This window comes from Gobio gobio (assembly GCF_949357685.1).
Source record: "Gobio gobio genome assembly, chromosome: 7".
Taxonomy (NCBI): Eukaryota; Metazoa; Chordata; class Actinopteri; order Cypriniformes; family Gobionidae; genus Gobio; species Gobio gobio.
The window spans coordinates 29,888,660-29,913,654 of record NC_137103.1 but is presented as its reverse complement, the minus strand read 5'-3'; the positions used below and the strand labels follow the sequence as shown (position 1 = coordinate 29,913,654).

Here is a 24,995-nt window from a genome sequence, read left to right as displayed (position 1 = left end):
TAAAAATTCATGGATTATGTAGTGGCTAACTAGCATTGCTTTCTTTCTATTAATTTCTGAAATTATTTTGCCATTTTAAAATGCATGAATTCATACAATAAAACAACCTTCTGTTGGAATAAGTAATAGCCTGTCATCTCTTTTCTTTATATGGACATTTATTATGAGACAAATGTTAACATAATATATAGTCATTTCCAAGTTTTTATGTAAAACATGCATTATCCAAGGCACTAGACAACTAATGTTTTCTACTATTGTGGATCTAATTAGAAGGAAATATTACTATAAAGCAACAGGCAGAACATGGCTGCTGCGAAATACAGGTAGCACAATATGGATAATATTATGTTAGTTTATTTCAAGTGAATTTGCTGTCTCTCTGTGGGTAAGACAGACGCTAGCCAATCGGTAGTGCGCTTGCGTGCCTCTTCCCAGTCATAGCGAGGGCAATATCCAAAATCTCTGTGAGCCTTTTGATATGAGAAACTAAATGGTGTGTTTAACATGGTCAGTAACTGCCTATTTAGGGGTGGAGTGAACCTCAGGAAGGGTCGGAGCACAACGTGCAGTAATTCCATGAGGAATGACAGAAGATATAGAAGCGGGAAGGGCATTACAGGCCTCTCTTGTATCCCAAAGCCTAATGGTGACAGAACAGCATAGTTAAAGTCAGAGTAGCTGACAGGTGGCGTGTCGTCTGAGATGTAATAGAAGTTTCCACCCATCACGGCCCTTTTCTGAGAATCTCTGAGGGCACGACCCGCTTGTAGATGTGCCAGGGCTGCGTTTCCCACGTATACAGGATTCACTTTTGCCTCACGTCGCGATGTTCTCAGCAGCACGTTTCCATTGCGGATTCCATCCCTCATGTGGCCTAAAGTAAATCGACAGCCTGGTCCATAGATGTACATGGGCCTCAATGCACAAGTAGCCAGCTGACCTCCATTGCGGAGCAGCTCTCCATTGGCCTGAAGGCAAATCTGTTCAGCCTCCTGCTTGGTTTTGCTGTAGCTAAACTTAAGGCAGGCGGAGTAGGGGGTGTCCTCATCACCGTTAATGACTGGATCACCACGGGGATTGGGACCAGCCACCTCAATGCTGCTAGTATAAATGAAGGAGGCTACATTTTCTTGGATGCAGGTCTCAAGCAGCAGCTGTGTTCCTGCCATTGGAAAAAAACCCAAAAACATTTTCATTGTCTTTCAACTTCATTATTACTATATTGTGTTGTGTTAGCATATTTTCATTAGTCAGAGTGGAATTTCTAGGGTTTTATTTGCATTGCTAAAGCTAGTATCTTTTAAATCAGTAGTTATCAAAATTTTTGACTCCATTGTCCACGACAATAATTACTTTGGTAAGACAGTTTTCAAAATTTTTCTTCTTAGTTTACAGTGTCCTTAGATCAAAATAACTTACTAAAATTAGAATAATAAAATTGCAGGATTCCAGAAGTATATATATATATATATATATATAGACAAAAAGTGAGCATTTGTATTAGTGGTTCTTAAACTGAGGGGCCCCTCAGTTTAAGAACCACTAATACAAATGCTCACTTTTTGTCTCAATCTTGTTATTACTTTGAAAATTGTGACCAACCTCTATGTTCTTTCTCTTAACTCAAACTTATTCAGTCTTATTACTTTGTGCCAAAGACCAGTCTCTCACCTTTAACATTAACTCCATATAATTCACTGTATTCAACTGCTCCAATTACATCGATGAGAGACGCAGTGTGGAAAACAAGTGCTGCTCCTTTACAGGCTCTTCTCAGCAGCTCACGATCCCTGATATCCCCCTCAAAAACACTCACTTTAGTCTCCCCCCTGCAATCTAAGGACACAGACAGAGAAACAAATCAAAGTAAGAGTGTTCATTTTATTATGTATGCCTATATTTGTTGCTTATAAAGAGATGATAAAGTAAAAAAGAAACGTGTATATTATCTGTATTCTTAATATTCTCAAGTAAAGTGCAAAACAGGAAGAAGACGAACTACTAGAGACACCACAAAACCAAAGAATATAAATAGTGTCCAATAGATTCCACACAAAGGAGAAATACAAGAGGGATTTGTTATTTTAGATGAGAAATACTGTAATGGAAGTATCCACCTACCATCAAGAGACTGTATTAGCTCAGACCGGATGTTTCTATCCAGCAATCGGATCTCAGCAAGCTTCTCTTCCAGTAACAGTCTGATCAGTTTTTCTCCCAGAAACCCGCAGGCTCCTGTCACCACACACACTTCTCCTGACAGACTCATGGCAACTGCCACCAGCACAACTTAACTCCTGGGTAACACTTTGTGTTATGCCACCATACAAGAGAGAATGGCTGGAAACCACAGAGACGTTATGAGTCCTCGGAGATGGTGGAGCAGACTGGGAGGGTGGTGTGTTTTTAAGCCGTACTATCTGCCAAGGACAGCCTCAATGCCACGGGCTGGGGACGGGATTTGAGAAACAGTCATGGTGCTAGTCAGCAGTCTGCTTATTTGAAAGATTCCTGTTTTTTTGAAAGACAGCAACTGTTGACATGAAATCAAATTAATAGGTTTTATTAATGCAATGGTTTTACATGGGATATGTAAGGGGATCTTAGGGGTTTAAAAACCATTTCACAAGTTGCATTTTCTCTCCTCGTTTGTCTTAATTGTATTTTTTAGCATATTTGTATTGTCTTAGCTTTGTGCAAAATAAAGTAAAATAATTAAAAATATATATAATATAGATACATATTTAACTTTTTCATTGGAGTGATCCTGACTATAACCCAGCTTTTTGATTTTGTTACTTCTCCACTTCTCTTTTGAAATGTTATGTGGATATGAGAGAGGGAACATTCTTCAGTCAGTCTCGACTGTAATAGTCTTTCACATTTACTTTGGGTATACAGACCTTGGGATAGTTGTTCTTTGGCTTCTGATGACTTATTCAAAACATGAACCAGTCAAGGTTGTAGGACAAACTCTGCTCTATACACGTCACCACTGACAGTTTATGGTTTTTATTACTTATCTTATTTCAGTTTTTAATCTTTTATCCGTGGTGATAAAATACTGTACAAAATTTGGGGTCAGTAATGTTTTTGAAAGAAGTCTCTTATGCTCACGAAAGCTGCATTTATTTGATCAAAATGCAGCAAATTAATATTGTGAGATATTATTAAAATTTAAAATAACGGTTTTCTATTTTAGAGTATATCTTAATGTACACTTTATTCCTGTGATGGCAAAGCTGAATTTTCAGCATCATTACGCCAGGCTTCAGTGTCACATGATTCTTCATAAATCATTCTAATATGAGGACTTGCTGCCCAAGAAACATTTATTATTGTTATCAATGTTGAAAACAGGTGTGCTGCTTAATATTTTTGTGGAAAATGTGATACGTTTTTTCAGGATTCTTTGATGAATATAAGCTGTAAAAGAACAGCATTTATTTGAAATAGAAATCTTAATTTTGTAACATTATGTTTTTACTGTCACTTTTGATCTATTTAATATATATATATATATATATATATATATATATGTATAGTGTATATTATCTAGCCCTTACTGACAAATAAAAATGAGTAAAAAGACTAAACAATAGACATTCGGTATATAAAAAGGCACCAAACACAAATTCCATCCCTCCATCTTCTTCCGCTTTATCCAGGGCCGGGTCGCGGGGGCAGCAGTCTAAGCAGAGATGCCCAGACTTCCCTCTCCCTAGACACTTCCTCTAGCTCTTCTGGGGGTACACCGAGGCGTTCCCAGGCCAGCCGGAAGACATAGTCCCTCCAGCGTGTCCTTGGTCTTCCCCGGGGCCTCCTCCCGGTTGGACATGCCCGAAACACCTTCCCGGGAAGGCGTTCAGGAGGCATCCGGAACAGATGCCCGAGCCACCTCAGCTGACCCCTCTCGATGTGGAGGAGCAGCGGCTCTACTCCGAGTTCCTCCCGAGTGACTGAGCTTCTCACCCTATCCCTAAGGGAGCGCCCAGCCACCCTGCGGAGAAAGCTCATTCAAAAAACCCTTATGATGACCAAAAAAAAGAGGACCGTGACGTCGCCCGGTACGGCGCAGCCGGGGCCCCACCCTGGAGCCAGGCCTGGGGTTGGGGCTCGTATGCGAGCGCCTGGTGGCCGGGCCTTCCCCCACGGGGTCCGGCCGGGCTCAGCCCAAAGGAGCGACGTGGGGACACCTTCAAGTGGGCCCACCACCCACAGACTGTAAGGGGCCGGTGCAGAGAAGATCGGGCAGCAAACACAAATTAAGTTATTAAAAAAAGTTTATTTTTGCAAAGCATATTAAAGTATTTGAATAAAAAAAATAAAAACAGAACAGAATAATTTAGAGATGTAGTATTAAGTACTGTGGCCCTCATATGGGGCATCAGTCACTGAAAGAGTGCAGCATTTAAGCACATTTAAAAACATAGTGGTACACTTGCAGCTTTTTTTACAAATAAAAAATTATTTCCCCTTGCCCCAGTTCAGACATTACTTAAGTGGCATGTACAATAATCAATCCATTAAATCCGTTTTTGCAATACACATCACTAGCAATGTGAAGCTAATTTCAGGATTTCACATGTAAAGGCCAACAGTGACATCAAAACATCTGTTCAGCCTTTGGATGTTGAAAGAGGACACTCTTGTATTTCAGCCTCATCTGTTGAACCTTTTGGACAATGAACTGTCATGGTGCATGCTCGTATTCCTCCGAGAGGCTCCAGGACATTGAAGACCTTCTCCCAATCATCCTTCTCAGGGTCATAACACTGCACGATATCCACCATACACCTGCTGTTCCAGGAGTAACCACCCACCACGTAGATGCGCTCCTTAAAGACGGCCAACCCCACATCGCTCTGACCCCTGGGCATTGGAGCAACCACTGTCCACTGGTCAGTTGCAGGGCTGTAGAACTCACAGTTTAGCACATCATCGTAGTCATTAGTCCCCCGGAAGTGGTTTCCACCCATGACGTAGAGGCGGTCGCCCACGGTGCACATGCAGTGGAGACCACGAAGCTCCATCATGTCTGCTCGTCTGCTCCACACGTCTCTATTAGGGTCATAACACAGCAGCTCTTTCTGGAAAGCATCTCTTGTGATCCCACCTGATGGTATAAAAGATGAATGCAACTTAATTAACTTGATTTCAGCTGTTGAGGAACGAATGGATATTCATTTAGCTTTTTTAAGCAAGCTTATTCATTTGTGCAGAAACACAAAACAGCAGAAAGGATGTGGTCACGAGGCTGAAGTAGGACCAAAGGCGGACAGTAGTGAAGTATTTTTTACTTTCTACTCAAGTACATTTTTCAAGCATATGTACTTTATCATTGTTCTTCTTTGGAAAACTTTTACTTCACAACATTTCAAAGCATAATATTGTACTTTTTTACTGCACTACGTTTCATATTGAATATCGTTTAATACTTACAATAAAAACGTAGTACTTTCTTACTTAGTAAAAGTAGAAGTAATTCAAAGTTTTACATAAGTAAGCTTTACTTACTTATGAAACGTAATACAATAAAAATACAACATTATGCTTTGGAATGTAGTGAAATAAAAGTTTTCCAAAGAAAAACAGCGATAAAGTACATATACTTGAAAAATGTACTTGAGTAGAAAGTAAAAATACTTCACTATTGTCCGCCTCTGCATAGGATTACTTACACAGAATCCACCAACAATGTCCAACAGTGTATAAATCACAGAAGTCTGAAAAAGTCATGCAATTTAACACAAGTGTCATTTCTACTACAACTCAAGTGATGTTTTGTGTTTAATAGCATTCTGTGGTGGAGATGACTTTTTGGAAAAGATTTCTTTGGAGATAAAATGACTGACTCTCAGCAGTCTTCTGATAGTCTTGATAGGTCTAGTCTTTATAGTTAGCGTTTATTGTGAAAAATTATTAAAAAATCGAATTAAATTAGATATACTTTTTATTTATTATAATAAAATGTATAATATTTTCACATTTCTTGCACAATTTAATATATAACATAACATACATTTTATTGAAATTGATTGGAAATTATGCACAAAAACCCTCTACTCACACTTGATTTTTTTTCTTATTTCAGCTCAAGCATGATTTTTACTTACACTTTTTTCTTTAGCAAATAAGTACACAAACTTTTGAAAAACTTGGTGTGGTGGAAATTTATTATTTTTATCATTTCTTTTTTTTCTCTACAAATGTCCCTACTTTTTGATTATGTTTGAGTATTTTGCAGTTCTTCAAACAGGAAAGTTCTCATGGTTTCACTACAGGCCTGCCATGCCCTTTTTAGATTGTGGTCTAACCTCAGATGAGTGACCCAATTCAGCTTGACATAGCTCTGTTTCTTGGTTATCCGTTTCATGTTGCTTTAGATTCTTATTCCGGGAACCACGCCATTAGGTGAAGATTGCAAAGTTGCTAAGAGACTTTTTTTAAGAGTAATAAAAGAATTCTTGTGCGATGCATTCATTAGACTCATGCAGAGGACTGGGGTGGATTAAGGCCACATGCTTTGTGAGCCAGATTTAATTAGTTTACAAAATCTCCCCTCATTATGTAGGGCAGATGTTACAGAGTTAATGCACAACAACATATAGTTGTCCATTTCACATTGAGCTTACATTTTTGAGCTCTCGGTATGGATACTCACCTGAGACATACATCAGACCTCCGTGTACGGTGCCAGCGTGTCCATAATGGGGTTCATTCATCGGTGCGACAAAACTCCACTCATTCTTGTTCAAATTGTAGCACTCCACCGAATCTAAATAACAGACAGTTGTCTGTTATTCTACAGTATTTTAAGGCAGAACAGAATATTTTGTACAGTGTAATTGCTAAAACATGTCCTTACCAATCTCCCCAGTGGCATTTCTCCCTCCAACAGCATAGAGCTTCCCTTTCAGAGCGCTCAGATGGAAGAACGTCCTCTTCTCATTCAGAGAGGCCACCTGCAACCAGCGGTCAAAGCGAGGATCATACCTGTATGCGCTGTCAACAGCGGTTTTACCCTTGGTGTCATAAGTGCTCTGACCTCCTACAATGTAAAGAAACCCCCCTAGAAGAGCTACTCCGTGCTGGTAACGTGGCACCTCCATAGGTTGGAGGGCCCTCCAGGTGCCTCCGTCTTCCTCATCGTACAGCTTGAGCTCTTTGCTGACCACGAGTTGCTGCCTCATCACACCACCGAGAACCACCAGGTGAGTGCAGTCGGATCGAATCCGGGTCCGTTCTGTCTGCAGCGCCGGCTGGAGGAAGGGAAGCATCTGATAGTTGCTGGCCTCCAGGAGGAGGTTGACACAGGCCGTGTCCGATCGCATGAACGGCTCCACTTCCTCCTTTCCCCCGCTTACCGCTCCTTCTTCCATCTGGTCCTCCTGAGAGATCTGGAGGAGCTCAGCAGGGGACATCAGAGGGAAGCGGATGTGGCGCATCAGGGAGTAAGCAGCAGAACGGCGCTCGCTTGGTTTATGGGACAGCCAGGCACGGCCAATGCGGTACAGCTCCATCTCAGAGAAACCCCTCAGAGAGTCGCTGGAGAGGGCGTACGTCATGCTCGCCTCGGACAACTGCAGGAGACGGCCGCTCTGCATCAACGCGGAGAAGTTCTCGCACACAAACATGTGGACGTGCTTTTGGACATCTTCCAAAAGAAGGTCTCTGGCAATTCGCTCCACTTCCACGCAGTTTTCTATAGTGATCTGCCATGTAAAAAAAATACGTGGCTTATTTGAAAACAAATGGATAATTAATGCAAAGGTAAAACGAACACCACGTCTTAAGTGTTTGTACCTCACTGCTAAGTAGCTGGTTGCAGAAGCTGAGAACGGGAAGCACCTGGAGGAAGCTCGCTGCCTCCAGTGTGTCCTGAAGGGTGCCGAGACTCAGGCTCAGACGAGATGTGTAGATGAACTCGATGATGTTCTTCAGGCCGATTGTGCTAACGCCATGGAGCTTAATCTCCTTCAGCTCCTGCTCTCTCATGCCTCCTGCCACACCAAAAGGGAGAGGGAAATTATTTGATCAGAGAGGATCCATGAGAAGTAGAGTGCAAAATGCTTTTTATTGGTAACCTAATTATAAACTTCAATCAGTAAATAAATAAACAAAATACTACTACTATATTACCATTTTGGTGGATATTTGATAAGTTACACTTACACACTGTGAATGTCAGTTTATGGCTTGCCTCCCAAAATGGTACATTTAGCAATATTTTACTGTAAAATTATATAATGTTAGATCTATTCAATTTTTCTCCTCCATGTATAGTAAGGGAACTTAACCGATTAGTTGCATTTTAGTAGCTTTTTTTTTATACAGTTAAAAATCGCATTGTAATAATTATTTAGATTTTATGGCTGATAACCAATAAATTATATTAAAATATTAAAAAAAATTCAAAATTAAATCAAAATAAAAATGATGAATTTAGGCATCACATAGTTATAATGTACAGCATGTGACTATGTAAACGTGACTATAAATATACTTTATTTAAATTTTTAGTGTTTTTAAAGATTATTTTTAATTGAGTGTTAGATGACGGCAAAGGTAATTTAAATATAAATACAGGGGAAATGACCATGAACAATGAACTATCCAATATCAACCAGCACCAATAAATTAAATACAATATCTCTATTATTGACTAATAACCAATTTGGTACCAATATATAGTGGATCTCTCTCTCTCCCTCTTTTTTTTTTATAAATAGAGCCAGATTTAGCCAGAATCATACCAACTGATAAACAGCAGTTATATTAAACAACATATAAAACGACTGTAATAAGCTTTAATAAGAGAAGACTCTCCTCCTGATTTTGGTGAGACTCACCTGTGAACATGGCTTTGAAGTAGTCACTGGCTGAAGCCATGATGACCCTGTGAACTGGGAAAGTTTCACTGCTGTCACCAGGTACCAGAGTCACATCGCAAAGTGTCTCGTCACCCCGAAAATGATCCAACCCCTGCAAAATGGCAAAATCTGCCATTAATATCCTGTATACTATTTGCCGTGAAATACACCACTCTTTGTAAGTGAACTGAATCCCTTTATTTTAGGATGTTAACTACGCCAGTAACAGTCTGTTTTCATACATGTCCTTTGTCTTACCTTGAGTACGGCGCTGCCGTGCTCTGTGCTGTTGAACACTTGTATTTGTGGCCTTGGAGGGGCACTGGGCTTTTGAGCCACTGGAGGTTTCGGGGGGATTACAACTGGTTTTGGTGCAGGTTCTGGAGGTTTTGGAGTAGCCTCAGCTGGTCGTGGTGCCACCGTTGGGGTCTTGTCTGTTTGAGGAGGGGGTCGTGGCGGCTCCCTCTGCGATCTGCTTCCTATTCGTGAAAGTCTACGATGCAGTTTTCCTTCCTCCCCACTGATTCTGAAATAAAGACATTTTTAAAACTTTTGCAGACAGGTGCTCACAAAGGTGCGAGGTCATACATGCTATTGTCAGATCACAACAAAACCATATTCCTTATTTCCTCTTATTGTATATTATTTTATAATGATTATAATAACAATTAATATAAATATTTAGTTGACCATTTTTATCCAATTCTTAAAGTTCACTAACCAAAATTATTTTATGTACTTTATTTGAACCCTTTTCTGATTTCTGTATCCTGGGAGACACGGCCTCAACAAGAAAGCATGTCTTCTTAAAAAAAAAAAAAAAAAAAACTACTAATCTACTAATTAAACTAAATGGAAGATCTATTTTTAAGGGATACAATACACAAATGTAGAAATGATGTATGAAAGCACAACGTTAATAAATATAACATGAATCCACCTGTCCTTTAATGAAAGGCCTATGATGACGAACTTACCCCATGTTTTATGTGTGTCTGCTTACTTGCTGTCCAAAGGATTTCTAGTAGAAAAATTTAAACAAATGGATAAGTGTTTCATCAGATCTGCAGGAACAATATTTGGATCAAAGTGACAAAGTTTCAACAACAAGGTCAGAAAGGGGAAGTTAGCGCTGCAATATGTGCAACGAACAGAAAAAAAGATGCCGATTAGGCAGACAAGGCCTCATCTCTATATGCGTGTGAAGAATGAGGGAGTTTCTTTAGTTAAGCTCACAAAGATAATTGACAGAAACTTAAGCTAAATACTTACTTCTAAGTAACAGTACTACTCTTACCCATCTTCTTCAAAGCACTGACACACAAATGTAAAAGTTCATCAGAGGGGGAAATTCAGGAAAGATGGACAACATAAAATAAAAGGAGCTTACCGAGACGTGGTGCTTTCTCTGGGGGTTTCAAAAGTGTCTTCTCATTATAACACAAAGCATCACACTGTGATCACACTCAGTCGACACAACTGGGTATGCAGAGTCTGTTTACCACAACCTCATTGACTTCCTGTGTCACTTCTCTCTCTTTCTCTCTTAGACACACACACCCTTACATGTTATTTCAAAACGTTCTCTCTTCCTCCTTTTGGCATGTTACTTATAATAGGTTTTAGTTCAAGCCTTAGCTCTTCCTTCGGCTGCATCTGCACTGTGATGTTGTGTTTGATACTCATGAGTTGAACCCATAGCTGATGTGAAAAGAGGAAGCCCGATAGCAGATTTACATTTCTTTTATGTGCTGCATTAACAGTTTATTTACTGTAGTGATTGTAAAAATGCCAAACAAAAAAGCTTAATGTTAAAGAACCAATTACCAATTAAATTAGCGAAAAATGCATAATTGGTGGCCCTTTAAAAACTGTACAGCTGAATTAGCTTTTTTCAGAGTGAAAAATCGAGTTAACCACAAACAAAAAGTACAGGAAGACAGCAAAAAGAGTGTAGTATTTATTGTCAGATAAATATTATGACTGAAAAAATTGAATCAACACACACCATTATTACTTTCGAGAATCTTATATGGTTTAGTTTTGCCACACTGGATATTTTAGCCCAATATTAACTTAATGTTCAATATGCATTCAATACTAATCATAGTCTGACTTTGCTCCAGAAAATCAGAAACTTTTCCCAATGCACATTACTTTGTTTCCAGCTACAGAAGACATCTTCAAAACCACCATCACAAAAATAACCTTGTTATCTTTGTGCATTACTGACTTACTCAGTCCAGTGAATCGCTCTTTTCCTTATACATACAGTGGAGCATGTAGAGCGCAAAAACTCTCATTTACCAGACTATTATTTTCTGTAGAGCTGCTTTATAGTTGAAATGGAAGTTGTAATTATAACTGAAATGATTATACCCTGATCCCGACGCTTTTTTTTTTTTTTAAAAACCTGTATTTTAAAAAGCGCTATATAAATAAATTTGACTATTACTGAGTGGAGATTCATCAGGTAGTAAAATAATTCATTCTCAGAATTTATGTAGTGCCGTTCATAAACAAAAACTGTATTTAAACAATTCAGACACAGTGAACATTTGTAAAAATGTCATTCTTGTGACTTAAAGCAACAGTAGTTTCATATTTCAGTGACCTTTGCAGTGCTCTGCTCTCAGTGGTAAAGTAGAAATTACAAGAGTCCTTTTTGCTATTCAAAGTCTAGAGAACTGAATGAGGTTCCTGTTGATCTCAGCAACATTTCTGCAACCTAGAAGAATAAGAGGCTATTTGAGGTGAAGAGAACAGTCAGACAGTAAAATGTAACCCATATTTTGTTCCGCGACACACGGCACTTTGTATTTTACACAGTGGACTGACCTGACAGTGCCATGCATAAGCGAAACTCGTCATGTAGTATTTGCAAGACCTCTCTGACTCCTTCCTCCCCCTGTTCAAAACATACTTTATATGAACAACTTATCTGCACCAAATATCACACAAGTATCCAACAATTTGTAAAATGGTAAATTTAGAACAAGATTTAACAGACTGATGCAAATTTACAGATTTCCACACAGTTACCTTGTAAGCGAGACCCCAGATTGCTGGTCTGCCAATAAACACACATTTGGCTCCCAAGGCTATGGCCTTCAGCACGTCATTGCCAGTGCGGATCCCTCCATCCATGTAGACCTCGACCCGGCCCTTCACTGTGTCCACTATCTCAGGCAGACAATCTATCTGTGTGACAAGTAAGGTCTATATGAAAATGTCTGTATGGTGGGAATCATATTTAAACTACAAACACACTGATAGAGTCCCTTACTGTCGCGGGCCCTCCATCCAGTTGTCGCCCCCCATGATTAGACACAATTATTCCCTGGACGCCATGCTCTACGGCCAGCTCTGCATCCTCTTTAGTAAGGATGCCCTTGATGATTATAGGCAGCCGTGTTAGAGACTGGAGCCAGCACACATCCTTCCAGCTGATTGACGGGTCCAGGGTATTAGCTGGGGTCCCGTACTCCTCCTTGAATCCTGCCTGGTCCTGTACAGAGAGCCGGAGGGACTCATACAAACAGACAGTGCTCAAACAGGAAAAACATTCAGCTCTCAATATTTCCCACTACTTCTCCCTATTATCGCCAGTATATTTTCATATATTTTCAGTATATTTCATGGGACAGGCAGCAGAACATTTTCATATTTTTGCCTCATTTTAAAATGACAACATGATGTTTCTAAATCATAACAATTCACTGTACTAAAACCTAAATGAAAATATTAAATTCAAATGTATTTGTAAAGTGCGTTTTACATTAAATATTACAATAAAGCAGGGGTGTCCAAACTCGGTCCTGGAGCTGAAGGGCCACTGTCCTGCAGAGTTTATTTCCAGCTTGCCTCAACACACCGACTGGAAGTTTCTAGTATGCCTAAGACCTTGATTAGCTGGTTCAGGTGCGTTTCATTGGGGGACAGTTGCCCCCCAGGAGCAGGATTGGACACCCCTGCCTAAAGCATGTTATATATATATATATATATATATATATATTATATATTATATATATATATATATAATCGTTTTCTTAATCTTCTCTCTCATTTTTTTGTGACCCCCTGGCCCAAGTTTGAAAACCATTGCTCTACTTTATTATAAATAATAATAATAATAATAATAAAAAAGAAAAAAAATACTATAATATTTATTGATAACCCCTTAGGTTTGAAAACCCTTGCTCTACTGTATTATAAATGAGAAAAGTCTAAATAAATAAATAAATACCTCAAACATCCCCTCAAAGTTTTTGAGCTTCAGGTGAGGCGGAAGCTTAAACTGGTTGCGTATGTCATTGCGGCGTTTGCCGGTGTAGGGCACGTCCACTGTAAGCACCAGAGCTCTGTAGCCAAGTGCCTCCACTCTGCTTACAATCTGCTCCGAGAGCCTACGGTCCCGGTACAAGTACAGCTGGAACCAACGGTACCCGTTAGGTGCTGCTGCTGCGATCTCCTCCACTGAACATGTCGAGTAAGTGCTGGCTATGTAACAGGTGTTCACTGCCTCAGTGGCTGTGAATTGAAAGAAGAGCAGAATGGAGATAAAAAAGTAAAACTAGTAGCTTCAGATCAGTTTCCATCTAGTGGCTAAAGTGCTGCATAACACAGGAATTAGTGCAACTAAATCCCTTCATCACACTCAGTCCTCCTCTCACCTCTAGCAGTGGCCAGTTCTCCCTCATGCCATGCAAGGCAGTGGAAGGCTGTGGGTGCAATTCCCACAGGGAAGCTTATTTCCGTTCCCAGCACAGTGGTCTGAGTGTCATTGATCGACACGTCACGCAAGATCCGTGGCCTCAAGCGGATCCTGAGAGAGATGATATTTTCATATTGTAAGGGATTAGTTTCGTTAGAGATTAGTTACAAGAATGAAGCATAACGTTGCCTAATAGAGTATAATGCTCTTTAAAAGCAGCATGGTACCGTTTATAAGACTTCAGGTTGTCATCTCTGGTGATACATTCATCAGCTCCGGCTTCATAATAGTCCCATGTAGTCTTTGAGAGGTACTTCTTAGCATATTCCTCAAAATCAGTCAGACAGACCATAGTCATTTTTGCACAGACGCCTTCCTCGCTGAAAAAAAATACACACCATAAGTACGTACACAACTGATATAATTTCCGCATTAATATCACATCACTGATTCAGAGTTTACATTCTTGAATCTCTCTCTCTCTCTCTCTGTATATATATATATATATATATATATATATATATATATATATATACATATACACATACATATATATATATATATATATATATATATATATAGAGAGAGAGAGATCGATAGATAAATAGATAGATAGAGAGAGAGAGAGAGAGAGAGAGAGAGAGAGAGAGAGAGAACATCAAGATTACCTAGATTATTTACTTTTTCAAGGTCAATGAATATAGATATATAAACACAAATATTTCCATATTTTTCATGTGATACGTTTCAAGGCCAGTTTTACACTATAAACATTTTAACACATTGCATTACAGATTAGTCCTCAAAAAACTGTGAACAAAAGACCTGCATTTAAACAAAGAATCTGAATATCTAAAGGTTTATGCATCTTATATTTTTTTTTACTTTAGGTTAAATATTAAAGTTAAAAAGTATCATATCTCTATTTTGAAAACACACACACAAAAAAAGTCCTGTTTTACCTTTTTCTGATGATTTAGACAAATTTAGGTCACAGCACAGTGGACTGCTCTGGTGCTTATAGCCAACTACCTTTGGCAGTCAAACCACTGATTAACATTAAAGATTGAACCAGGACGGAAACACAAGGGGGTTGGGATTAACATTTGAACTCCAGCTATGAGCCAGAACGTAGCTTTTACAAGACACTGCATTCCCTTACTGAGACTTTACGATTACATAGTGAACTGGAATGTATCAAACTAATATTTGTTAGAAAAATCTGTGCATCAATTTGTCAATAAACTTTTTATGCACTACCACTAAAAGTTAATCATTAAAGCAGGACACCAGATCTGTTCTTGTAGTCCTCGGAAACTCCTGAGTCCTGACCTATGGACTCAATCCAGTACTGCGTTTAAAGGTTTGAAGCAACCCAATGTTTATTCATCCATCAGTACACGTAACTCTGAAAGAACCCAAAACAACCATATGCTACAAATACTGGAATTAATTACTCACCTGTCTGGTCAACAGCATTGTGACTAACGCACATTTCTGGCTATAATTAACTTATATGCACCCAATGTAGTTTTGCTATAACCAAGCAAATGGGGCCTAGGACCGACCCCTGATGTTTATTGTGTTTGCAGTGGCTGGAAATGTGCTGACTATTGAATAAACTTAGGTGCACATGCACAAGTGTGGCCTCCCTCACAGTTCTCTACATGTGACACAAGCACCTGCTCTGTCTAACTAACTAGTGAGATCGCATAGTCTGTGTGAGAACCTGTCAAATAATATCCTGGCATGGCCAAAACTGATATATTTCTCTTTCACTTGAATTGACCTAGTTTAACTCAGAAATGTTAAGTTCTCAAGCTTTCTTGCAGAACTACAGAATGCAAGTGGATTAAATTATTTAATCACATTTTTTACCATGTTACATTATTCCTTCAGATATACAAGGCATCTCATAAGTTTTTTTTCTCAACTTTTTAAAACACATTTTTTTGGGGGATATGTAAAAAAACAACTAATAATAGTAAATATACAATTGTTATGCTACCATTCAAAAGTATGGGGTCAGTAATATCTTTTAAAATACTTTCAAAATATTTCTATTCCAAATAAATTCTGTGATAAATTTTAAATACATTTTATATTAAAGCAGCACAATTGTTTATAACATTGACAATAATAGGAAATGTTTTTTGAGCACCAAATCAGCATATTAGAATGATTTTTGAAGGATCATGTGACACTGAAGACTGAAGTAATGATGCTGGAAATTCAGCTTTGCTATCACAGGAATAAATGACATTTTAAAATATATTTAAATAGAAAACAGTTATTTTGAATTGTAATAATATTTCACAACATCACTGTTTTTTATTATATTTCTGAAAAAAAGAAATGCAGCCTTGTTGAGAATTATAGCATTAGAATTCTTTGAAAAACATTAAAAAAATATTTGAACAGTAGTGTAGTAATCCCTTAGTTTAAATATAAAAACGTTAAACTAGACGTTTATGAAAAAGTATTATTCTTTATTATTCTGCTAAAAAATGCAGTACTGTGTCATTTTAATAATATAAAAATTAACAAATTCTGCCCATTTTGCCCCTTGACACTCAATGCTCACGACTGCCAAGTTACTCAGTTATTTATAAATGTAACTGTTTGGAATAGTGTACTGGACCTGAATGTCACCCCTGAGAGTGTTTTATTTCACATCACAAGCATTACTGATTTAAGCAAGAGCCTAAACTCCATCCGTTCATTTTATTGCTCAGATTACAAATAGGCTACTTATGTCACCACAAAACATCACACGTATGTTCATAATTAAGGCAAACCAAAAATTAATCATCTTACAGTTGCCACCTACTGAGAAATGAACAACCAACAAACAACATGCTATTCAAACATCAGATTCCCTTTGCAACAACCTGCTATAATGCAACTTTTTAGAAAAGTTTCAACTTTTGGACATTGTTTATTCAAATGAAATGCGTTATTTGTCTGTTGCTGGCTGAATCAACTCTCAATGAGCTGACATACAACAGTTACTTACATGTATGCAAATCTGTGTTTGTGTCAGTATAGGGTCAAATCCTGCCACAATACATTAAAACCTACACATAACCAAGGAAGTCTGTCATTAGAAGAAGTATGCCATTATATAGTATCAACTAATACAGCAGCAATAACTCTTGTCTCACTGATCCTGTTTCAATCAAACTACACTCGCATACCACATGGTTTTCTGACACATGGCCTACTTTCCCTATCTAAACATCTCCCTATAGTTGTTTTTTTTCTACATAAAACCTTTGATTTTGGCATCAACATCTTGATTTGGTGTTTCTGTTTCCGGCAGATGTGTGCTTGCTAAATAATGTCTCTCATGTTGTTGTGTTAGCAAATTGCTAGTCACTTACCCACTATAGCCCAATATGTTCATTTTTTTATGATGCTCCAGTTCTGCATATGTATGATGTTCACAGTCTAGAAAAAAACATTTCAAAACAAGATCACTTCTTTTTTTATCTAGTTATTTTTATTTTATGATCCTTCATCTTTAGAATCCATATGTTGTCATTTATCAGATAACATAGGCCTCTGAAACTGAACAAATGAACACTAGGTGGCGACAGTAAGCAAATAAATACATTTTTAGAAAGATTTTGAGCACAAAACAAAATCTTGAACCTCACATCCCTACTTATCAACAAACATTTCTGCATGGATTACAAACTCCAGTTTGGTCAAATATTAACTATTATTTTTCTCTATGATGATACACTAAATTAGCACATTCATAAAAGGAATGTCCAGGAAAAAGTTTATATGAGATGCATGAAATATATTATTATTGCAGTAAAAGTTGCCTTTTATTCACTTGACAGCTCTCATCTCACACCATTTAGCTCATGTCACTCATGTTTCAAAGCATGTTTTGATGATCAATCATAAAAGTGTGGCTGTCTTTGAGATCTTATATTATTTACCAAATGCATCTCACTGGAGGAATCCACATCCACATCTAATATAGGATTTAAAATGGTAAATACCCTATAATTATAAACGGTTATTTTATAAGACCCTTAAACAACTTTTGCTTTACTTAAACCAAATTGTACAATATTGCTCTTTTTCATATCCGAGTTAATTACTTTTTGCTACTCTTGGCATTTTCCATTACACCAAAAGTTCTTTAAAGCGGAAAATGATTCTTTAGGTTTTTAAAATGTTCTTTACACTAAGACAAAAGGTTCTTTTAAGAATGGTTCTCTGAAAGGTTCTTTGGGGAATCAAAAACGGTTCTTCTATGGCATTGCTGCGAAAATTCCTTTTTGGTACCCTTTTTAAGCGAGTGTGAAGCAATTTGTACCACTTCTATGTATGTGTAATTGCTTTATATCTTACCTTGTCTCTGAAGCTCTTGATTTGCTCCTGAGATTTGTAATGGGTTTCCCTGCCACATGTGTTCAGGTAGGATTGTAAAACAGTGGCTCAATCCTCTGCCTCCAGGCTGCTGCCCAGATACACGCACACCACATACACACACACACGCACAGACACGCGCGCACACACACACACACACACACACACACACACACACACACACACACACACACACACACACACACACACACACACACACACACACACACACACACACACACACACACACACACACACACACACACACACACACACACACACACACACACACACACACACACACACACACACACACACACACACACACACACACACACACACACACACACACACACACACACACACACACACACACACACACACACACACACTAAGCCCTACAGTCAGCACTAGCCCAGTCCTCGTATTGTACAGGGGTGACAAAAGGGGCCAGAAACAACTTTTTGTTTCAATTGTATGCTTGGAGTGAGGGTCACTGGCATTTCATCAATGTGCTTGTGTGTTCTGCTTTTCTTTGGTACAATTTTGCAATATTTTTCTGAATCTAGCCTACGAATAAATACTATGTATACTCTGTTGTTTTATTTAATATAATAATAATAAAAAAACACTAACTGTGAGAGAGAGCATGCATGTTAGTCAAGGTTTTTCCCCCTGGACCCCTGTGTGTTGTGAAGGTATTACAGGGGTCCATTGAGAAAATACAGTAGCGTTAAAATGTTTGGGGTCTGTATGATTTTTTTAATGTTAAGTCTCTAATGCTTACCATATATAATATATACATATAACACACACACACACACACACACACACACACACACACACACACACACACACACACACACACACACACACACACACACACACACACACACACACACACACACACACACACACACACACACACACACACACACACACACACGCAGGTCATATAATTAGAATATCATCAAAAAGTTTATTTATTTCACTAATTCCATTCAAAAAGTGAAACTTGTATATTATATTCATTCATTACACACAGACTGATATATTTCAAATGTTTATTTCTTTTAATTTTGATGATTATAACTGACAACTAAGGAAAATCACAAATTCAGTATCTCAGAATTAGAATATTGTGATAAGGTTCAATATTGAAGACACCTGGTGCCACACTCTAATCAGCTAATTAACTCAAAACACCTGCAAAGGCCTTTAAATGGTCTCTGTCTAGTTCTGTAGGCTACACAATCATGGGGAAGACTGCTGACTTGACAGTTGTCCAAAAGACGACCATTGACACCTTGCACAAGGAGGGCAAGACACAAAAGGTCATTGCAAAAGAGGCTGGCTCTTCACAGAGCTCTGTGTCCAAGCACATTAATAGAGAGGTGAAGGGAAGGAAAAGATGTGGTAGAAAAAAAGTGTGCAAGCAATAGGGATAACCGCACCCTGGAGAGGATTGTGAAACAAAACCCATTCAAAACTGTGGGGGAGATTCACAAAGAGTGGACTGTAGCTGGAGTCAGTGCTTCAAGAACCACTATGCACAGACGTATGCAAGACACGGGTTTCAGCTGTCGCATTCCTTGTGTCAAGCCATTCTTGAACAACAGACAGCGTCAGAAGCGTCTCGCCTGGTCTAAAGACAAAAAGGACTGGACTGCTGCTGAGTGGTCCAAAGTTATGTTCTCTGATGAAAGTAAATTTTGCATTTCCTTTGGAAATCAGGGTCCCAGAGTCTGGAGGAAGAGAGGAGAGGCACACAATCCACGTTGCTTGAGGTCCAGTGTAAAGTTTCCACAGTCAGTGATGGTTTGGGGTGCCATGTCATCTGCTGGTATTGGTCCACTGTGTTTTCTGAGGTCCAAGGTCAACGCAGCCGTTTACCAGGAAGTTTTAGAGCACTTCATACTTCCTGCTGCTGACCAACTTTATTGAGATGCAGATTTCATTTTCCAACAGGACTTGGCACCTGGACACAGTGCCAAAGCAACCAGTACCTGGTTTAAGGACCATGATATCCCTGTTCTTAATTGGCCAGCAAACTCACCTGACCTTAACCCCATAGAAAATCTATGGGGTATTGTGAAGAGGAAGATGCGATATGCCAGACCCAACAATGCAGAAGAGCTGAAGGCCATTATCAGAGCAACCTTGGGCTCTCATAACACCTGAGCAGTGCCACAGACTGATCGACTCCATGCCACGCCGCATTGCTGCAGTAATTCAGGCAAAAGGAGCCCCAACTAAGTATGTGTGCTGTACATGCTCATACTTTTCATATTCATACTTTTCAGTTGGCCAATATTTCAAAAAATCCTTTCTTTGTATTGGTCTTAAGTAATATTCTAATTTTCTGAGATACTGAATTTTGGATTTTCCTTAGTTGTCAGTTATAATCATCAAAATTAAAAGAAATAAACATTTGAAATATACCAGTCTGTGTGTAATGAATGAATATAATATACAAGTTTCACTTTTTCAATGGAATTAGTCAAATAAATCAACTTTTTGATGATATTTTAATTATATGTCCAGCACCGTACATATTGCTGTGATGGTAAAGCTAAATTTTCGGCATCATTACTCCAGTCTTCAGTGTCACATGATCCTTTAGAAATCATATGCTGATTTGGTGCTCAAGAAACAGTTGTGCTGCTTAATATTTTTGTAGAAACAGTGATACATTTTTAAGGATTGTTTGATGAATATAAAGTTTAAAAGAACAGCATTTATTTTGAATAGAAATCTTTTTGGAAGGCTGTCTTTTCTGTCACTTTTGATCAATTTAATGCATCCTTGTTGAACAAAAGTATTAATTTCAGTACATGTTTGAATACAATGTATTATAAAGTGTTACAAAGAAAGTCTATCTTTTTATAGTGACTAGAGGTTGAAAGCCCCCATGTTAGAGGAAAGTATCAGTGTCCGACTCTCAACTCACCATGAACAAAACAAAACTCTTAACGCCATTCATGTGCTAAAATTAAATTCCGATTCTCCCTCTATTTCATTACCTCTTTATTCCACTTGCTTAATTTAAATCGAATTACAGTATTGACACACAGTATTTCTGTGAGTGTGCGTTTTTATTTTGGCTTGCAGAGAGAGTTGAGGGCCAGGCCAGGCTGGGCTCTTTGAAAGCAGAAGAGGTGCTGACAGACCTGCTTTTACTGAGGTGCTAATTGTGTTAATCCACAGATGGCTCTGATGTTAATCATATCTTTCCATCTCTCTTTCTTCTTGGTTTCTCTACCTTGCTTCAAACACACAACCTCTCAGTCATCTCAGTTCAACCCCTCTCTCTTAAATTTGAAGTGAGGTCTGGGTGGAAAACCTTTTTCACATGCTGCTGCTGCTGCTGCTGTCTGTGCCCCTGGGCTACTACACCGTTAGCCCACAACATGTGTGTTAGATTGAGTAGAGAGTTCTCCTGCCCTGGTCACAATCTTTTGTCTTTACCTCAGCGCTCGCTTTCTCAATCTCTCTAGTGGAAGAGTTAATGTTTTTTTCTTCTCTGTCCTTTCGTTTCACATCTTTGTGAATCAAAACAGCGCCTACTGCTTGTCACAATACAGCCTCAAGATCAAAAACACCCTCCTCTGTCCTTAGTTTGAGTTCATCACACATGGATATTCACCACACATTATTGAATGTATGACTGTGTTTATGCATGTATGAGAGAGAGACCGAGGTCAAATGGTCAGATGCTTTTTTTTCCTTCCAGAAATTAAATCTGTAGAAAAAAAAAGTCATAGGATAATGTCATAGCAGAAAATGATCTTTTCTGTTAAGTTTACGGACATTTCCTTCAACACAATGCAATGTGTAATTCAAAATACAGGTAAAACACATGTTCCTTTCATATTCACATGGATAATCGTATAAGATAATCGTAATCATATTTTTTACTTGGAGTGTATGGTTAAATCCCTGAAATAAGCATTTAGCAATAACATCATGACTGATTTGTCTTGACCAAACTCGCTTCATAATACAATCTTCATGTGCTAACTGTGGCGTCTCTCGCCTCTGTCACTTCACTGTCTGAGAATTCAGAGGACGTGGGACCAAACTCACTAATAAAACCCCACTTACTCTTCTTAATTTGTCAATGTCATTCTCCGTCACCCTAATATCGTTATTTCTCTGGATCTTTCTTTCTCTTTCTTTGTAGACTGGAGACAGCTCATAAATCTGGAGTTCAGATTGATTGATGGATATATAATTGTCTGGTATTTTTGCGTGTGAGAGGATACAGGAAAACAGGGGAAAGTGCACACTCAGCGCAGTTTACGTTGATGATTTACTCCGAGACATTGCTTCTTCCATTTTATTTTGAAGATAAATGGATTACAGGCATGGAAATCATGGGAGAAACCCCGCCAAAAATGATACTTTGATGGTTTAAATTGTGAGGACCCTGCTTGCATTATAACATTTGGTGTAGCCCGTTTCATTATATCATGCCTATAGTTACATTTTGTGTATTCACTGTCTGAACAGTGAGTGTTGTTGAACGAATAGCTAACAAAGACACTTGCATGTGAAGAAAACACTCCCCGCTACTCCAAAACAACAATTGCATCAGAATGTACAGTTGCAGTAGAAATATATACACCTAAAACAGTGACAGTTCATGTATTCAAGAAGTGTTTGCCTTATATATTGTGCAAAGCCACTTTTATTACTGATGATCAATTGATTTTACAATTAGCAGCCAATACATTTGTTGACTAAAGGCAAGATTTACTAACAGCTTGCGCCAGTGCAAACCTTTTTTTTTTTTGGTGTTAAAAAACAGTCAGGATTTACTAAAGAGAGTGATAAATTAGCGCTGAAAAGGTGTGGGAACAGTTATTTTTGCAGCTGACCTTATTGCATATCCATTTGTAGGAGTTTCCCTTTCAGACGCAACATTTATGGAAGGAGTATTTAAATGAATCATGCAAGGTTTACTAAGGTTTGTGCTAGTCAATATACTGGTATTTTCTCCGTTATTTACAGAAAAAAAAAGCACGTCTTAAACCAGACGCTAACTGGTAGAAGAGCGTTGGTCATTATGCAAGTGATCCGGCTGCGTCTGTTTTCTTTCATTTGCACATCATCAGTAGATCACACGCAGAACTTCACACTCCCATCAGTGCTTTTTTGGAATTGCGATCTCACGCTAATTTGCCCTGTTTTGTAAATCCGGTCCTATCAGAATTTATTGCAAATATTGTTTTCATATGAGGTATTTGACACATACAGAAGAGTATTATGGTTTAAATGCTTAGAAAATACCCATTAAAAATGGTCAATTTCAGACTATACACTCTAAAAAAAAAGTACTATTGACTAAAGTTCTATGACTAAGGTGCTATATAGCACCACTAACTAAGGTGCTAGCACCGCTACCATATACAGAACATGTTAAGATATGGTGCTATATAGCACCAAAATAGTTCCTCTATGATTACGATGAAGAACCATTTTTGGTGCCATATAGAATTTTTTTTTTTTAGAGTGTACTGTATTCTGCTTTGTCATAAATACATGGCTATATTCATAACCACGTGTGTTAAATAACCTACAGTCTAACATCTGCTTTCTTTAAAATATTTAAAACTTGTACAAAATACATTTACTGTAAGTCCCTGCTGTTTAGAAAATTAATGCTAATTGTGGTCATTCAGCACTCTGGATAGCTCAGACAATGGGCTTTTTATCTGGATTTAACATTTCCAACAACCTCTTCATGCTTTCATAAAAATATATGGACCCACTTTATATTAGGTGGCCTTAACTACTATGTACTAACATTTAAATTAATAATTTGATACAATGCACTGATTGTGTACATACATGTTTTTACATTGTACTTACATTTAAAAAAAAAAATCACCTGCATGTAATTACATCTCTAATTAATTTCTGTCAATAATTACACTGTTGACACTTCCCTTAAACCTAACCTTACCCTTAAACTTACCCATCCCACCACACCTGTGCCTAACCTTACCCGTCTCCCACCTCAATATCAACAAAAGTGTTTTGCAATACAATATGAACACAATAAGTACATTGTACTTATTTTTTGAGTTAAGCACATAGTAGTTAAGGCCACCTAATATAAAGTGGGACCAAATATATTTTATTACATTTAAATTTCACAAAAAATAAAGTTTTTCTTGTATAATCATTCATTATACAAATAGACATGATCAATAAAATTATCACTTTATTTTTTTAATAACTTCTTTAAATTGAGCAGTTCTATAAAAATGGGATCTGAAGCTGCTGTCTGCAGGGTCTGCATATTTTAATTTTACAAGTGGAAATATTTGCATCTGAACTCATAAATGAGCTGTCTTGTACTTTTGTAAAGTTGTATAAATACCACACCCAACATTCTAACAAACAGCATTTAAAGTAAATTCATATGAGAGCACCATATGACCGCCCCAAATTTCCCTCATAACTTTGGATCAATTTCATATAAATGATTCTCCTCATTGGCAGAATTGTTATGGCCCAGGTAAGTATCAACCATCCAAGAAGCAAGATGAGTTCAAGCACCTTGATTACGTAAAACTAAATCAAATATCCGTTTGATCAGATGCGCCCATTTTCCATCCTAAGTAAAACTCATACATACACTAAGAAAAGGAGAATGGAAAAATTGAGTGCTCTCATTTAGATTCAGCTGCTATCCTGAGTAATTCGGAAAGGATCGTTAGGGTCATTTAAACTAGTGTTGGATTCCAGTTACAGGGTAGTAAAAATGAGAATGATGTCAGATTGACTTCTCTTGTTGGGACACTCCTCTTCTGTCCTGTGAAGGACCTCAGTCTCAGTGTCCACATCTAATCAACTGTGTGTGTGTGTGTGTGTGTGTGTGTGTGTGTGTGTGCTCAGCTACAATTATGTAGTTATGCAAATTACCATATAGTTTGTCCAGCTGGAACCATCAAATATGCCTTTATTCCATGGTTTGTGTCTACGTGTCCTCATGTCCACTTTAGAAT

At 38.1% G+C, this 24,995-nt stretch overlaps 3 protein-coding genes across 5 annotated transcripts; all 3 read right to left on the bottom strand.

Annotated features, from left to right (window-relative positions):
- Nucleotides 1-356: 356 nt before the first annotated feature.
- hsd3b1 (hydroxy-delta-5-steroid dehydrogenase, 3 beta- and steroid delta-isomerase 1) lies at nucleotides 357-2,272 on the bottom strand (the record flags this gene model as incomplete). The annotated part of the gene is made up of 3 exons (XM_079821376.1): nucleotides 357-1,165; nucleotides 1,675-1,839; nucleotides 2,125-2,272. 3 exons carry the CDS (start codon nucleotides 2,270-2,272, stop codon nucleotides 357-359), a joined length of 1,122 nt encoding a protein of 373 aa, XP_079677502.1.
- A 1,996-nt stretch (nucleotides 2,273-4,268) lies between these two features.
- Nucleotides 4,269-10,556, bottom strand: LOC307129331 (kelch-like protein 9). Of its 2 annotated transcripts, none has more exons than XM_079821659.1 (8): nucleotides 10,267-10,556; nucleotides 9,854-9,897; nucleotides 9,135-9,402; nucleotides 8,856-8,988; nucleotides 7,810-8,006; nucleotides 6,872-7,718; nucleotides 6,668-6,781; nucleotides 4,269-5,119 (listed from the first exon to the last, which is right to left on the bottom strand). In XM_079821659.1, exons 2-8 carry the CDS (start codon nucleotides 9,856-9,858, stop codon nucleotides 4,623-4,625), a joined length of 2,061 nt encoding a protein of 686 aa, XP_079677785.1. In that variant the 5' UTR covers nucleotides 9,859-9,897; nucleotides 10,267-10,556; the 3' UTR covers nucleotides 4,269-4,622. The 2 variants fall into 2 exon arrangements, with proteins under 2 accessions (XP_079677785.1, XP_079677786.1); XM_079821660.1 differs by having other exon boundaries at nucleotides 9,135-9,396; nucleotides 10,267-10,412.
- Nucleotides 10,557-10,814: 258 nt separating this feature from the next.
- hao2 (hydroxyacid oxidase 2 (long chain)) lies at nucleotides 10,815-15,184 on the bottom strand. 2 transcript variants are annotated; one of them, XM_079821098.1, is made up of 8 exons: nucleotides 14,553-14,663; nucleotides 13,818-13,970; nucleotides 13,550-13,701; nucleotides 13,123-13,406; nucleotides 12,163-12,384; nucleotides 11,919-12,077; nucleotides 11,715-11,784; nucleotides 10,815-11,604 (listed from the first exon to the last, which is right to left on the bottom strand). In XM_079821098.1, the coding sequence occupies exons 2-8, from the start codon at nucleotides 13,946-13,948 to the stop codon at nucleotides 11,549-11,551; spliced, it is 1,074 nt and encodes a 357-aa protein (XP_079677224.1). In that variant the 5' UTR covers nucleotides 13,949-13,970; nucleotides 14,553-14,663; the 3' UTR covers nucleotides 10,815-11,548. The 2 variants fall into 2 exon arrangements, with proteins under 2 accessions (XP_079677224.1, XP_079677225.1); XM_079821099.1 differs by lacking the exon at nucleotides 14,553-14,663 and adding an exon at nucleotides 15,052-15,184 and having other exon boundaries at nucleotides 10,824-11,604.
- Between the last annotated feature and the right edge of the window lie 9,811 nt (nucleotides 15,185-24,995).

Excerpts from the sequence above, each read along its gene's own strand:
- LOC307129331 (XM_079821659.1), bottom strand. Across the intron at positions 8,989-9,134 it reads ACGGCAGCGCCGTACTCAAG|GGGTTGGATCATTTTCGGGG; the intron begins GTAAGACAAAGG and ends GCCATTTTGCAG. Across the intron at positions 8,007-8,855 it reads CTTCAAAGCCATGTTCACAG|GAGGCATGAGAGAGCAGGAG; the intron begins GTGAGTCTCACC and ends TTGGTGTGGCAG.
- hao2 (XM_079821099.1), bottom strand. The coding sequence starts at position 13,948 with ATGACTATGGTCTGTCTGACTGATTTTGAGGAATATGCTAAGAAGTAC. Across the intron at positions 13,407-13,549 it reads AGAACTGGCCACTGCTAGAG|CCACTGAGGCAGTGAACACC; the intron begins GTGAGAGGAGGA and ends TTCAATTCACAG. Across the intron at positions 12,385-13,122 it reads ACTTTGAGGGGATGTTTGAG|GACCAGGCAGGATTCAAGGA; the intron begins GTATTTATTTAT and ends CTCTCTGTACAG.